The sequence below is a fragment of the Pagrus major genome, chromosome 7, assembly GCF_040436345.1.
Source record: "Pagrus major chromosome 7, Pma_NU_1.0".
NCBI classification, from domain to species: domain Eukaryota; kingdom Metazoa; phylum Chordata; class Actinopteri; order Spariformes; family Sparidae; genus Pagrus; species Pagrus major.
Genome location: NC_133221.1, coordinates 34,192,870 through 34,209,960, shown reverse-complemented (window position 1 = coordinate 34,209,960; position 17,091 = coordinate 34,192,870). Strand labels below are relative to the sequence as shown.

Here is a 17,091-nt window from a genome sequence, read left to right as displayed (position 1 = left end):
CCAAACAAAACCCAGATGATGTTATGGGAAGTGGTGGTCAGTGGGGACAGGATGCTTTTCTCATTGATTTCCACTGATGAGCTGGATTTTAACACCCAGCAATTGCACAGAGTAAGTGCCATGTAGTAAGCATTAATACTTTGTCCACCAGGGGTCCCCCTGACATCAGCAGTCTGGTTCCTCTTGGTCCTAAGTACACAGTGAAGTGGTATGCACCTCTGCTGCAGACCCAGGTGGTGGAGGTGGGCCAAGACAGTCTGCAGAGCAGAGACAGTGTCATCACAGCCAGGCGCCACAGCTCCACCTCCAACACCACAGGTACATCCACAGCTCAACATCTCGCCCTTCAACACACACTGACACACAATGGAATGCAAAGCATGCACAGGAGAACCTAAAGACATGCACTGAGGTGGAAATGGCAGAGAGATAGGGCTGACACATAACACAGTGCCCTCATCAGTAAGGTCTTCTGTACCTTGCTCAAGAACACATGGGGTCGTGCCCAGGAGGCACTGGTACCTCTCCACCAACTATTCCATGCCACATACCGACTGGTCAGTGCCTGGCTTGAACCAGACACCCTCCAATTCACAAGCTGCCCCACAGACTGAGCTACTGTCATCGCAATAGCAAATAATCTGAATTTTTTACATAGTTCAATGTCTCTGTCTCAAGTGATCAATTCTTGACTAGTAGTGTCAGAACTAATACTTTTTATGCAACTGATCACAGAATAAATAATCTTATCTCTGCTACACAGTGAAGGTTGTCCATCGCATTAATGAATTTGTATTAAATCAGATGAGATTTGTGACCTGAATGAGTTGACTTTACAAGAAAATTGTGTGGAAACCCGTTGACGTAGAGGGTTTTAGTTTTTACACAAGCTGAAACTAAACATGTCTAGTTGTATTAACCTAGAACCACAATTATATTTAGTAGACATAACAAGTTAACATTAGTCAGCTTTATTCAAAATCATTAGTGCACATACATTATTTCTTTTCAGGAGTCTAAGTTGTGTGTCATAACTATTTTCAGTTAAACATAAAGTACATGAGATCACTGTTTTGAACACAGTACATAATAGACAAAACAAACACCATACACATTTACACATACACATTTACACATCCAGCTTCAACTATTATAGTTAAATTGGGTATCTTAAATAAAAATAAAATAAAAATAAACAAGTCGGGGAGAACATAAAAGGATTAAATTTAAAAGATAAATAAATAATATATGTACACATACCTGAATACATATACACGTAACATAAAAATAAAATAAATAAATAAATCTTTCCCTTATATTAAGGCTAAAGATCCCTTCTAAATTTTGCCATCAGACTATGTGTTGCAATTAAAGTGATCAATAAATGGCTACCTGATTCGATTTCTTTCCTGATTTTTCAGCGAGAATCTTCTTTTCTCCAGCTCCATATATTTCATAACATCTGTCATAGGATTTGAATAAGTTGGGACTGTTTTTTGTTTCCAATTGAGTAATATCAATCTTCGTGCAAGTAGGCTGACAAATGAAACCATATTACGCTCCATCTTGTTTTTCATTATACTTGAGTCAATAATTCCTAGAACTGCCATCAAAGGATCTGCGTTAATTGGTCTGTGTAAAATATTTGACAGTCTGAAAGATATTGTCCCAATAATTCGATATCTTTGGGCAACTCCAGAACATATGACCCACTGATGCTAGTACAAGTCCACATCTGTCACATGAGGGATCTACCGAAGGAAATATTTTGTGGAGTTTTTGTTTTGACCAATGTAAGCGGTGTATTATTTTAAATTGCAGGAGGCCGTGTGTTGCACATATTGAAGAACTGTGAGTTTGTGCTGGGGCTGTCCGCCATTGTTCTTCCGTGATCTCCCCACCTATGTCATCCTGCCAGGCTGATCTTAGATGATCCATAGTAGCCGTACAGGTCAGGTTTGATAGTTCTTCGTATATCTTGGATATTCCTTCCTTTTTATGAGGATCCTGCATAAGTATCGATTCCATTGTGGATCGGTTGGGAGAATTTGGATATGATGGATTATTCTGTGTAATAAAGCTCCGTACCTGTAAATATTTATAGAACTGTGACCTCGGAATATTATATTTTCTCTGTAACTGTTCAAATGTTGGAAATACTTCTATCTATAAATATATCTAAGAAGCTATGAATTCCTTTTTCGAACCAATCGTTAAATGTTATATTAGTAAATGAAGGTGCAAAGGCATGGTTTTCAATAAGAGGGCTTTGAAGGGAACAGGACTGCCACCCATAGAATTTTTGAATCCAGATCTTGAGTGAATGGGAGACGATCGGATTAGCTAATGATCCATTTTCTACAGTGGGCAGAGCTGAAAACAGCATGGCTCGAAGGAAAGAGGGGTGACAGCAGGTCTTTTCTATACCTAGCCATATCAGAGGGTTTTTTTGTAGCCAATAGGCCATCATTTTAATATTGCTCGTCCAGTAATAAAGTTTAAAATTTGGCAATCCCATACCTCCTATTGATTTTGGTCTCTGTAAGATCTTCCTTAATCTAGGTTTTTTCTTGTTCCAAATAAACTCTGAGACTATTTTATCTATGTTCTTAAAAAAGCCTTTTTTGATACAAATGGGAATACACTGATATAAAAAAATACATTTTGGGAGGATGGTCATCTAGTAGTATTTATGCCTGGAACGGTTTATTAATTTAGTTGTCTCGGATGTGGAGAGGAGATTAAACTCAGTTTGCAGGCTTGTTCTCTTAGCAAGCAGTTCAGTTTATCCAATTCTACAATTTGTCTTGTTATATTTATTCTCCTCTCATTTTGTGTTCTGGCCAATTGAGCCGAGTAGGAGATAATTTGTCCTCGGACGTATGCCTTCAGAGCCTCCCATAATGTACTTTTAGAAACGTCTGGGGTCTCACTGATTTGCATGTATAAAGCTATGTGAGATCTGATACATTCTGTATGGGTTTCACAGGCTAGTAAACCATTATCCATATGCCACATTTTGGATGAATGCCTACAGGGGAAATTTAGTTGCAGTCTTAGTGGGGCGTGATTTGATAAAACAATGGCTTCGTAATCTATATATATTTTACTGCTGTGAGTAGTTTTGAGTCCATGACGAAGTAATTGAGCCTGGAGAAAGACTTGAGAAAAATTAATCACAAAAGACATGTACATGTAGTAACTTCTAATAATTTTTCATCGTCTAACCTTTCAAACTTTACATCTACCCACCCCACCCCCCAGCACTCCCCAAACAAGTGGTGGGGGAAAAAAGAGCTTATCGAAGTCCAAAGGCAACTTGCCATTTAACACACCTCAGAGGAGGGGGAGAAAAGTAAAAAAAAAAAAGAATAGACTTGGTCTCTAAGCTCCTTCTAGATCTATTTCTGTTTTGAACCCCCAAATTCTAGTTTCTTGCTGTATTTAAAATAAAACAGGAGCAATTGGCAATAGCAACATAAATGGATCTGACTCATTTATCTCCCAAAGATCACGATGACTTATAAACTGTGTACTTTGTATCTATAGTACTGTCAACTGCATAGTAAGTAAGTAAGTAAGTAAGTACATTTAATTTATATAGCACTTTTCATAGATAAAATCACAAAGTGCTTAAAACAAGGATAAAATGCAATAGAATACAGAGATCACAACAAAAAACACACAACGGCACAAATCCAGGTAGCTTCACAGAGGTCCCAGAACATCAACATCAGTAAAAAGCCTGTCTAAAAAGACAGGTTTTAAGTTCTCTCTTAAAACCTTCAGTGGACTCTATGCTACGTAAGGTCAACGGTAGTGCATTCCAGAGGCAAGGGGCAGTGGCCTGGAAAGAGCAATCACCTCATGTTTTAAAATGAGTGCGGGGGACCATCAAGAGTTTCTGATCTCATGACCTGAGTGAGCGTGAGGGAGAGTAGGGTCTCAGTAGCTCCGTGATGTAGGAGGGAGCTTGGTCATGGAGGGCTCGAAAAGTAAGTACTAAAATCTTAAATGAATCCTAAAATTAATTGGTAACCAATGTAGGGAATATAAAATTGGGCTGATATGATCCCTTTTCTTCGATCCAGTTACGAGCCTTGCAGTTGCGTTCTGCACAGTTTGAAGGCGATTTACAGCCTTTTTGTTAAAACACATAAAAAGAGCATTACAATAGTCAATGCGGGATGAAACAAAGGCATGAATTATCATCTCCATTTCAGGTCTTGAAATCATGGACCTCAGTTTAGCGATATTCCGCAGATGGTAGAAGCAGTTCTTCACCAACTGTTTACAGTGGTGGTCCAAAGACATGTCCTTGTCAAACACAACACCTAGGTTACGTAGGCTAGGCTGGACAGAGAGACCTAACTGACTTAAATGCTGCTTTATGGGGGGAATGGCACTATCTGGGGCAATAATCAGTGTTTCAGTTTTGGCATAGTTCAGTTGAAGAAGGTTGTCATTTAGCCATTTTTTGATGGCAGTCAAACAGGCAATTAGGTTGTCTAATTTATGCAGCTCAGTCTGCTTGAAAGAGCAGTAGAGCTGAACATAATCAGCATATAGATGATAAGAGACATCACTGAACTCACTGATAATCTGTCCAAGAGGGGTCATGTAAAGCAAGAAGAGAAAAGGGCCGAGGACTGATCCCTGTGGGACCCCACAGGCTAGCCCTGTCGGGTCAGATAATAACTGATTTACATGGACCAGAAAACTCCTGTCAGTCAGATAGGACCTGAACCAATTCAAAACAGTGCCAGTAATCCCAAAAGTGTCTCTGAGTCTGTTTAATAAGACAGGGCTTTACATCATCATCATCATCATCATCATCATCATCATCATCATCACAGTCATCATCATCGTTTGAAGCAGGCTCAGCATCAAACAAGGAAATAAAGCTCTCAACAACAGACTGATTAATATAACGTTTCTTTCCTTGAGCAAAACATGGTAGGTGCTTCTCAACGTATTCCATATCAAAGGAGACACAGCTGTGGTCACTGACAAGAGAATCCTCCACATGTAGATTTCAACAGTCAATCCATGTGAGAAGACAAGGTCCAGTGTATGTACCTTAATGTGTGTGGGACCAGAGACATGCTGCACAAAGTTAAAAGACTCAGTGATATTTAAAAGCTCAGCAGCAGTGTTAGATGACTGATCATCTATATGAATATTAAAATCACCAATAATAAGGACCTTATCCAGTTTGATAATAGAAGTTAAAAGTTCAGTGAAGTCGGATAGAAACCCACTAGCGAGGCCAGGAAGGGCGATAGATTAAAATGCAGTAAAATGGGTTTTGTTCATTTATCTTAGTCACTTGAAGCTCAAACGAGGGGAAACAGTCAGAGTTCACCAACCTAATTTTGAGGCGGTCACGTAAGACAACAGTGAGGCCCCCGCCGCGTCCTGTGAGGCGGGGTGTAGCAACAAAAGAGTATTCCAGGGGACACAGCTCCTTTAAGTGGATAAATTCCCCGTGCCGCTGCCAAGTTTCAGACAGGAACGATAATGTCAACTCCAGGAACGATAATGTCAACTGAAGAATATCCAAAACCTAAGCAGAGAGCAGACCCACATATACAGTAAAAACCGTAACTTTGTTCTGAGTCATCCCACAAAAGTTATTGATCCCAGAAGTTTTACAGAAAAGCATATCAATCCTCGATCATTACTGTTAGGCTACTTGTGTTCATGGGGATCCGTCCACTTTGGCAATCTTCTGGTTGTAGAAATCTTCAACGCTTTCAGGGAGTCAAAGGTGTGTCTAAACCCGTCCACAGTGATGGCGAGCCTGGCTGGGTAGAACAAGCTGTACGTGACGTAGGCCTCTCAGAGTTTCCTTTTCACTGGGTTGAAAGCGGCGCACTGTCTGTTGACCTCCGGGCCCATGTCTGGAAAGATGTAGGCTACACCTGCTCTCCTCCGTATGTAAGTCGTCTGTTTAGCTTTGCCCAGATCCAGTATCCTCTGTCTGTCCATATAATAATGGAGGCAGACAAGAATGGCCTGGGGTCTTTCTCGGTTGGTCAGTTTCAAGGCTAGTGTACAATGTGCCCGGTCTATCACCACCGGGGAGCTGAAGTTGTCAGCTCCGAGCACCGCGGGGAAGAAATCCACGAGGAATTTTATCATGTTGCCTCGTTCGGCTCCCTCTTTAATGCCGCCCAGTCATAGATTTTGTCTCCTGCTTCTGTTTTCTAGATACTGACATTTGTCTTGCAATTTCTTACATTCGTTAGTAATTAATTGTTGTGACTTTTCCAGCGTGGTTACTCTGTCCATTGTTTCGCCGAGCGCGGCCCCCATCTCTTCGCATTTGTTAGCTGCCAGGTTCAGACAGGACGCCGAAGTGCCACAAAGCGCCCCGCTCGGAAATTCTCGCGCGAGCCACGGCCCTTCTGTTCACACCAGACACAAATATTTCCGCAGCGGTCGGCAAACGGCTCTGCTCCTTAGCTGTTCTGTAGTCACACTTGGAGCTGTTTTTTCACCATAGGAAAGTAAATAACCGCATAAAATTACAATGCCATGTTTTCCTGACAACTGTAAATGTATGTCCACTTCAGAGTAATGAGTAGTTTTCTGTCAATCGGGGTGTTTAATTATCGAAAATAGTCTTATTTTGAAATTTGTTTTATTTTGAAACTCGACCGGATTCTCTCGTTGTTGCTTTGTTTGACTTCCTGCCCGACTTGACACATTCGGCTGCAGCACGCGAAAAGAATAGACCAGACGCTGAAACGATCGCTGCGCGCCGGCAGCGGAGCAGAGCGCCGCGGTGCTACCTATGTGAACGACACCATTGGTTAGCATGGGTGCCGAATCGAAAATGGCTCTGCTCCTCGGCGCTTCGCAGCTAATCGTGGCGCTTCGGCGTCCTGTCTGAACCGTCTGCCTCTGCTGTCTGGTCTAGAACAGCTGAGGAGCAGAGCCGTTTGCTGACCGCCACGGAGGTATTAGTGTCTGGTGTGAACAGAATAGTGATGTGCGAGTCATGAACGAATTGTTCAAAACTCGAGATTCTTTTTACTGACTCGGGAGTTACGAGTCATTGTCTCCATTAACTCGTTCACTGACACACCACTGCTACCTCCAGCTAACTGCAAAGAGGAGACATGCCACACAACTGTTATTCTAACTGCAATTGCGCAAATGTATCAAGCTAATTGCTGTATTAGCTCCGTGGCTGAAGCAACGGCTCTGGTCATTATTTCAACTCAACTCTCTCCTCTCCTCTCCTTTCTGCCCCGAGCTGAGCTGTATCACAGGCTGATACAGAAAAAGAACGATTGACTGACCCAGTAGCTCCAGCTCACAGCTCACTCGCTCTCCCTCCCAGCTCGTAGAGCCCCTCTCTTACCCGTGAAACTCGTTGCTCCACACCGTTCAGGACTCGGTAGCTGCAACTTGTAGCTCACAGCTAACTCGCTCTCCCTCCCAGCTCATAGAGCACCTCCCTTACCCGTGAAACTCGTTGCTCCGCACCGTTCAGGACTCGGTAGCTGCAACTCGTAGCTCACAGCTCACTCACTCTCCCTCCCGGCTTGTAGAGCCCCTCCCTTACCCGAGAAACTCGTTGCTCCGCACCGTTCAGGACTCAGCATCTCAGACTCGCAGTTCACAGGCAGCTCACAGCTCACTCGCTCTCCCTCCCAGCTCGTAGAGCCCCTCCCTTACCTGAGAAACAAGCATTCAGTGGCGCACACTCTGGCTGACTGACTCAAGTGACTCGAAAACCCGATTCACTTTAGTGAGTGACTCATACAAACTCGAGTCAGTAAAAGGAATCGAGTATACCATCACTAGAACAGAAGGGCCGTGGCTCGCGCGAGAATTTCCGAGCGCAGCGCTTCGCGGCACTTCGGCATCCTGTCTGAACCTGCCGTGAGCCGAGCAGAGTCGTGCTAACTCGCCGGCGAGTTTGTCCCGTATGGCCCACATATCGGCTTTTGTCTCTTCGCGGAGAAAAACAATGTCTGTCTTAATTTCTTTAAACAATGTTGCAATCTCAGCTTTTATCTGGACCAGTACCGCTTCTCTGGATGTCTGTAGTTCCTCTCTAAGCATCCGCAGGGCAAGTGTGGTCTCAGGTGTCTGACGTGTTTTCTCCTGTGCGTTCACCGCTGCACTGTCGGACATTTTTGGGCTGCCTCGTTTAAATGGAATTTTCAATTGCATCCCTTGTTGTTCCCCTCTCCGTGAGCTCTTCCTCATATCAAGAGTTTAGTTGCTAAGCGGTTAAAATTTAGGTTGTGCTCCATTTTTCCGGTTTTTGGAGGTTCAAACTTATTTAGTAAGGGTTTATCTGTCGGAGCTCTTCTACTCTGCTACCTACTCCATCAATCGGAAACCGGCAGTCCCCCAGTCTCTGGCTTACATAACTTAATTCAATTTCTATAGAATTCTGTTGCTGACTCACCACAGTCCTTCCACTTGTTTTATACACATGAGCTGAAACTGAATCAAGTGGAACTACTATATTCCAACATTGGTAGAAAAATTCAGATTTCCACCAATTTCTAACAGTGTGACTGGGTTAAGAGGGAATTCGATACTAATCTTTATCATGGTTAGCAATGTCTTCATTATTGTAAAAACAACCAGGACTTCTATTCAAATATATTAAAGACGCACAGCAAGTTTCCATCATACATGTTTTCTTCAAACTATAAAAGAGAAAGTTCTCAGGAGAGTTTTAACTCTCAAACAGTGCATGCTGGGAAGTCTGCTGATATGGTGTGAATCAGGCCATTCCCCTCCCTTACAGAAACTAAACACACTAAGTAATCTGTGCTTAAAGGTGACATATTATGCTCATTTCTGCTTGTTGACATGGTTCCTTGATGTCTAAATGGAATGATAGTAACATGCTTTGGTCGAAAAAACCGAAGGATTGAGCACAGCAGGGGTGTTTACACACCAGTTTCACAGCCCTGTTTTAAGCGGCTGGTTTGAGTGCCTTTCCCTTTTATGCTAATGAGCTACTGCGTGCGCCGCCCACCTCTTCCTGCCTGGCGGAAGATGTGAGGACGGCATCGCGTGACCATGGCAACGAGCTATACACATTTGCGAAGCAACTTTTCTGTGTCCATGCCTGCATATAACTGATAGTAGCACAGCAGACATGTAGCAGCTAACCCCTGTCTCCGGCTCCAAAACAAAGTAGTGATTGCTTTACTGCAGGTAACGTGCAGGTCACTGTCCTTTAGCACAACATGCTAATGAATTAACGTAGCTCACCGTCCGCTAACAACTGAGACATTTCACCCCGTCTCCTCTGCTTGTTCACGGAGGAACAGTACCTCACCGTCCGCTAACAACCGAGACATTTCACCCCGTCTCCTCTGCTTGTTCACGGAGGAACAGCAGCCCACCGTCCGCTAACAACCGAGACGATTTCATACAATCTCCTCTGCTTGTTTATGGCCGAGCAGTGGTTCACCGGCCGGTTAGAAGCGATAAAATCTCAATATCCTAATTCATTTTCTCAATTCACTGTCATGTTTTAAAAGAGTGCTGATATGACAAATCGTGAATCCTACGGCCAGTAAGCCCAACGTTGATAACTTCACGTTAGCCTCATATTTACATCGACGGTTAGCGTTAGCATTAGCGTTAGCTCATGTGCTAAACGGCCAAAGTAACACAAACTACACTGTTTTTTAAATACTTACAGTTCCATCATTGACAGTGGGTATGGATCCATCTTTTAAGGGACAATCTTGTTGCCAGTCCAGCATCCAGTCCTGACCCTGGTTGCTGAAGCAGTCCGGCGTGAAGTGACTGGCACAGACCGTAACGCTTTGCTCACTGAAGCTGGGACGTTTCCCTGATAAATAAAATGTAGCCGCTTCGCTCTGATATCCTCTTTGATAGGGAGGCCATGTAGCGAAACAGGAGGATCCGTGCATCCGACGACAGAGCAGCAGTGCTCGGCTTTCGGGTTGTACATGGTAGCGGTCAGGCTGTCGCGTAGAAGTTAAGCGAGAACGAGAAAAATGGCGGATCCTCGTCCAGGTAGCTGGCCAAGTGTGGGAGGAGATAGCCAGCGCCAGGACTGGAGTATGCAAAAGACCGGATTGTGACGTCACAATCCGGTCGAAATCCAAACGGCTCGTTTAGAGACCCAATCCCTGACTCCAGTAGTTTACGAAATATTGACTTAGTTGTCGAAAAATCATGCTTAAGGGGTGGGGAGGCACTCCGGATACGCAAATATACATACTAAAGCAAGGAAAAAGTGAGTTTTGCATAATATGTCCCCTTTAATATGATCATTGTACTGCATATTTCGTCTGATTGGTGCAAACTTTGATTTGATGGGAGAGGGGTTTTTTTTACAAAACATAAAAGAATATTTAAGGAGCAATCAAAAGGTTAATGAATACTAAATCTGGGTTTCAATGTGTTGATATAGAAGTGCAACTCCCTGTGTTTCAGGTAAAATGTTCCTGGGTCCTCCCAGACTGTACCAGGAGCTGGAGGAGCTGCAGCATGACCTAGCTGTGGTGAAAGAGGTATCACTGCTGGTGGGCACGCTCAACGGAACCTACCAGGTAGCAGCTCTTATTGTTCTTTGTGTTGAAACAGGTTTACAATCCCCAAAATGCTAAGATTGCTTTTTGTATTAGGGTTGGATGATATGTTAAAATTTTCCAACTGGCCACCGTCAGCCCATCAATCAGCAATTGCCTAGATATCCACGCAGGTGTGCGCATGCACGTGCAGTGAGTGGGGAATTCTCCTTACCAGCACTGCACTGCACACATTTTCAACGAATGCAATTATGGAGGAGCTACTTTGCAAAAAAGAAAACAAAATCACCCTGCAAAGGTTTGGTACCAGCAAAGGACTCTAACACTACCAATTTGCACAAGCATTTGCGAATACACCATCCTGTTGAGTATACTACGCTTAACCCGAGAGATGCAAGGTTGTTCTTGCTGTGTATGTTCTTATCATTAGCCTACGTGATTCCTGTGTTATTTGTGTTGCCCAAATATTTATTCTGTTTGAATAAATTTGACTTTACCTTAATTTCACTTAAACATTACAGCCCAAAGTTTAAGGCTACACTTTTTAATAAATCAAAATCAATCTCCTTGAGATCTTTTTGTGCTGTAAGCTATTTTGCCAAGACAGCTTAAATATAAACTAGTAGGTTTATGCAACAGTTTGGTTTAGTCACCGTTGTTCATACACTGACAGATTCAGAGTGTTTAATCTTGGAGGCATCAGCGTTTTTTTCTCTCACCGGACAAGCACCCACTTTATCCTTGTGCTCCTCAGCATGCAGAGATGAAGCGTCAATGTAATTTGGCTTTTTTGACAAAACATTTAGAAAATAAAATGTCAAAGTAAAAAAAAAAATCTACAAAGCAATGTCAATGTATTAAAAATATGTAATGCAAAATAAGTGATTGCATAAGTATTCACCTCCTTTAATGTCAGTATTTAGTAGATGCACTTTTCACCTCCATCACAGCACTGAGTCTGTGTGGATAGGTCTCAATCGGGCCTGCACATCTGGACACTGCAATTTTACACCATTCTTCTTTGCAAAACTGCTCAGGCTCTGTCAGGTTGCACAAGGATTGGGCGTGAACAGCCCTTTTCAAGTCCAGCCAGAAATTCTGTATTGGATTGAGGTCTGGGCTTTGACTCGGCTGCTCCAGAACATTCACCTTGTTGTCTTCAAACATTTCTGTGTAGCTTTCACTGTATGCTGCAGGTCATTGTCTTGCTGGAAAATAAATCTTCTCCAAAGTCGTAGTTCTCTTGCAGACTGAATCAGGTTGTCCTCCTTCAGAGTAGTCATAGGTGTCTTTGTTGCCTCCCTCACTAGTCTCCTTCTTGCATTGTTACTCAGTTTGTGAGGACGGCCTGCTCTAGGAAGATTTACACATGTGCCTGTTGGTAGGGCAGATGTGGTTATTAGCAATTAATTATTACTTATAGTAATTATTAAAATTAAATTAATCAAAATTAATAATCAAATTGTTAAAACGGGGCACCACCTTGGAATTAGGGACCAATAACCAGACCAAAAATATTTGTAAAATATTTAGAATTAAAACTGCAAGCAGTGATGAACGGGCTGTCGCCCCACGTACGTCGGCCGTGGCGCCGTCGGAGGGCAGACACAGTGGGCAAGTTTGGCTGTGTCCACTATGTGGCCCTAGAGCTCACCCATATGTCATGTTGTAGTGTATGATTTGGAGAAAAAACCTGTGAATGTCATGTAAATTGGATGATGTTTGTCGTCACAGCACATAGCTAAGCGAAAGATAGTGCCTCAGTAAGATTCTGTCTGAAATGTATGTATGTGTTATGTGTGAGAGAAAGTGTGTGTATGTCTTTTGATTTAACTTCTCTTTCATTTTGCTTGCTTTTATTGTGTGAAGCTCTTTCTGCTACATTGTATTTGTATGAAATGTGCTATATAAATGACGTCTGATTGATTGATATGAGGCTGACTTCCTGTGTCCAGTGTGTGCGGCCATGGAAAGGTTCCTACCGAAATAGGTGCATGTGACCCAAAACACAACATAGCCACCTAGTGGACAGTTTGTTTCCAACACACACCATATATTGACATGGCTCTTACAATGGCCAAGCATCGAAATTGACGGCCAGGCCCACCAGGTACAACGTAGGAGAAAGCTTTTGACAACTTTTCATCATCAAGGCATGAGGATGACACTTAGTGACTGTGAAGTCTGTGGCGTTTAATCTGTAGTACAAGTTAAATAAAGTATTTGTCGTTGTGTGTCTGGTCATGATACTTATGCGTACCGAATTTCGTTAGTGTATGTGCATGTAGGAGGCGGGGCTTCAAGTTTGACAAAATGGCCGCTGTGAACCAAAATGGCCGACTTCCTGTTGGACTGAGGGTTTCGTGCCTGGGGGTATTTTGTGCGTCTGGTCATGATACATATGTATACCGAATTGCGTTCATGTATGTGCATGTAGGAGGCGGGGCTTCAAGTTTTAAATATTCCAGGGAGCACTATGGAGCCATCTTTTCACTTAACACAGTATTGATGCATAGACATATTCAGGGCCAGCCCCTCTACATGTGTGACCAATTTGGTGAAGATGGGAAATTGTATGTTGAGGTTATAAGGACTTCCTGCTTATGGCGAAGGATTGAAATTGACCGCACTGCTACACCCACCAGGAATAACTTAGGAGAAAGCTTTTGACAACTTTTCATCATCAAGGCATGAGGATGATACTTAGTGACTGTGAAGTCTGTGGCATTAAGTCTGTAGGACAAGTTAAATAAAGTACGAGGCGTACAATTGGGTGGAAATGGCAGCGAAATCTCAACTTTGATGACCACAATGACAGACTTCCCGTTGGACTGAGGGTATGGGTCCAAGAGGGTTTTTTGTGCGTCTGGTCATGATACATAAGCGTACCGATTTTCGTTCTTGTATGTACATGTAGGAGGCGGGGCTTAAAGTTTGAAATATTCCAGGGGGCGCTATGGAGCCATTTTTTAACTTAAAAGACCCAGACCCATTTCAGATTTCAATGGGCATGACTCCTGATGCGTGTGCAAAATTTGGTGTGCGTAGGTGTTTGTCTGTACGTACAAAATGGGAACAGCCATAGGGGGGTCATCGAAATTGACCACACAGCCACGCCCACCAGGTATAATGGAGGCGAAAGCTTTTGACAACATATCATCTTCAAGGTCTGAAGATGATACTTAGTGACTGTGAAGTCTGTGTCATTAAATCTGTAGGACAAGTTAAATAAAGTACGAGGCATAGAAATGAAAAAAACAAAATGGGAAAAGCCATAAGGGGGCGTTAGGTGGCGCTACTGAGCTGTCGTGCCGCGCATGAGGGCAGTTGTGGTTTTGAATTAACGTACTCATGGGTTAGAAGCTACGGGCCAAATTTGGTGAGTCTGCAATCATCCTAAAGTCCCAAAAACAATAATTGAAAATTGAAAATCGCCGCACGCCATTCAAGATGGCCGACTTCCTGTTACAGCAAAAATTCAGACAAAAATAATTCCTGCCTAAATCCTTGAGACCCATGAGTCCTGTAAATTTCATGATGATCCGAGAAGGTTTTTGGTCACATGACTCTACGTTAGGTGGTGCTATGGAGTCCCCTGGCCACACCCACCCCCAATCATGTTTAATTCTGGTAGGGGCGCACAGATGTGACGTATGTTCCAAGTTTGTTGAGTTTTGGGGTATGTTCAGGCCGCCAAATATGCGAACGTTTGGGAGGACAAAGAAAAAGAAAAAGAAGAATCCTTACAGATACAATAGGGCCTTCGCAGGTTTCCTGCTCGGGCCCTAATTAAAGGAACAGTGAAGGAAATGAATACGAGCACTGACCATCTCAACCAGTAATTACCACAAAACATATGCACGAAATAATCACAGAAAACTGCTCTGTACAATATAATAGAATTTACTAATGTTAGCAAATTGATCAAATCAATAATACTTCAATTAACAAAAATCCATCATTCAACTACAGCAGCTAAACTATGAAACTAAAACACTAAGACAAACCCAAGCAACAAATAACAAACAACAAGCATGCGGTGTGTGTGTGTGTGTGTGTGTGTGTGTGTGTGTCAGAGAGACAAGGAAAGAAAGCCAAGATGGCAGTCACTCAGGCTTGAATCACCTTCGCCTGATTCTTGATGGAATATGCCTTATTGTACACTCACACGTCGGCTAAGATAACACTTGAGCTTCACAGAGTGGAGAGGCTTGAATCAGCTCATGATGAGCGAAAAGACAAACAAGCAACGAACAATGTTTTACAGTGTAAATCTCTTTCAGTAACAGCTGCACAGACAAAAGCTGATGCTTCCAGCAACACGTTACGATTGGACTGCGATGAAACGGGCATGCAGCTTTTTTTATGTTCTCCGGTCGCTGTGGAACTGACGATGCGTTCAGGTGTGCTCACAGACAATGGGAGATGGGAGTTTTCAAACCTGGGGGGACTGTTACAATCAGGCGACACCTACTGGACATTAGGGTCGGTGCACTTTCCTTTGCTTACCAGGCTTTGTAAGTGCAAGGAGGCCGCATTTAAGCTTTGGTCTACGTGCAGGCCGCTCTATTGTCGGAACCATGTGGTGAGGGTCCCAACATGCCATATTCCTTCCATTTCTTAATGATGGATTTAACTGAACTCCTGATTTATACTTTTCAATAACCTTTTCACAGAGTTGCTTGGAGTGTTCTTTTGTTTTCATGGTGTAATTGTAGCCAGGGATACTGATTAATCAGTGACTGGACCTTCAGACATAGGTGTTTGTATTCTACAATCACTTGAGACACATTCACTTCACTCAGGTGATCTCCATTTCACTAATTGTGAGACTACTAGTGCCAATTGGCTGGACATCTGTTGAATTAGGCCAGTCACTTTAAAGGGGGGGATGTTTATGCAATCACTTGTTTTACATGAATATGATATTTTTTTATTTGTCAAAAAAGGCAAATTATATTGACCATGATTCCATTTATAAAAGCAATGAAAGGAGAAAACATCCAAGGGGGTGAATACTTGTTATACCGTAGGTGGTACACTGCTCAGCTTTTTTCTCATCTGACTGATGTTAATCAAGCAAAGGAGAGTCTAACTCATCGATCCTTCCTTCCCCTCATCTGTCACTGTGTTAGAATCTGAACTCCACAGTGTCTCAGGACTGGTGTCTGGCTCTGCAGAGGCTTATCCGTCTGAAGGAGGAGGAGATCCAGAGCGCCAACAAGTGTCACCTACGTCTGTCTGTACCAGGCAGACCTGATAAGTGAGTGTCAGAGGTTCATATAGGACAGGCTCAGAGTGGGGGCATGCAGAGAGGTTCAACTGCACCAGCATTTACCAGACAGAGATGTGTGAATATTCTTGTGCTTTAATTTCCTTTAATTTCCTTTTTCCTTTAATTTCCTATACTTTTTTCACTTAGGTCTGGTCATCCAGTGAGCATTATGGTGGTCTTCAACACTCCCAGCCCTCTCAGTAAAATCTCCTGGGTGAACCGACTGCACCTGGCAAAATTAGCTCAGAGTAAGTTCAACCGATCCAACCCAACAGATTCTCACAGTTGTGCTCAGATGATATCCAACAGTGTCTGGTTTGTCACTGATGTTCACAAAGATTGAGACAGAAAATAATCTACTCTTTGGTAGAATAAATATAAAGAAATAATAAACGTAACTTAAACAAATGTAGACAATTAAAAGCCTTCCATTGTCCACCTATTTCATGCTTCCATTGGGAGGCTGCATTTTACCCTTTTCCAAATCCCAGTCATTAAGGAAACAACAACCTCCAAGTTACCCTAGTTAACCCTAACCCTTATTGGTCACTAACAATATGAACCTATGCAAGCTAGTGGTTGTTAACTTTTTATTTTGCAGGGATTTATCCATTTTAATAACAGGACTCACCTCCCATATGCAGGCGTTTCACCAATACAAGTCCCCTCCTCTAACAGTATATTGGAGGGGCACCACTGCTGCATCCTGGGCATAGATGTAGAAGTTGATGATCCTTCACTTTGTGTTGCCTAGGACTATTGTGTTTGATTTAAAGAGATACAAGGTTACAATATAAATGTATTGTCATTTTTAAGAGTTCAAAAAAGCAAAATTATGTTTGAGTCCCTTGTTCTACATCTATTTTAGAAAAAGGAGTGTTAATGATGAATTGAGGAGTCTCAGTGTGGGGAATAAAGCTGCTCCGTAGTCTGGTGGTGTGGCAGCAGATACTTCTGTATCTCTTGTTAGATGGCAACAGATACTTCTGTATCTTTTGTCAGATGACAGCAGGGTGAACAGACTGTGGCTGGGTGGGTGTTGTCTTTTAGTATCTTTGGGCTCTGTGCAGACATCTCACTTCACTGATGTCACTGATGCTCTGTAGATGGTACCAGTGATGTTCTGGTGGTTTTAATTACTCGCTATAGAGCCTTCCTGTCCTGGGCCGTGATGAACTATGCCAGTTTGTGATGTTTCCAGTCAGGATGCTTTCTATTGCTTCTCTGTAAAAGTTGACCAGAATCTTGCTCCAGAATTTAGCCTTCCTA

General features: G+C 42.7%; 1 protein-coding gene across 1 annotated transcript in view; it reads left to right on the top strand.

Moving 5' to 3' along the window:
• The window catches only part of LOC140999781 (rho guanine nucleotide exchange factor 10-like protein), a 53,319-nt gene that overhangs the window by 17,244 nt on the left and 18,984 nt on the right, over positions 1 to 17,091 (top strand). The window contains exons 12-15 of the mRNA XM_073470310.1: positions 152 to 318; positions 10,453 to 10,568; positions 15,683 to 15,810; positions 15,970 to 16,070. Coding sequence (XP_073326411.1) covers positions 152 to 318; positions 10,453 to 10,568; positions 15,683 to 15,810; positions 15,970 to 16,070 — 512 coding nt within the window. The remainder of the gene's footprint in view (positions 1 to 151; positions 319 to 10,452; positions 10,569 to 15,682; positions 15,811 to 15,969; positions 16,071 to 17,091) is intronic.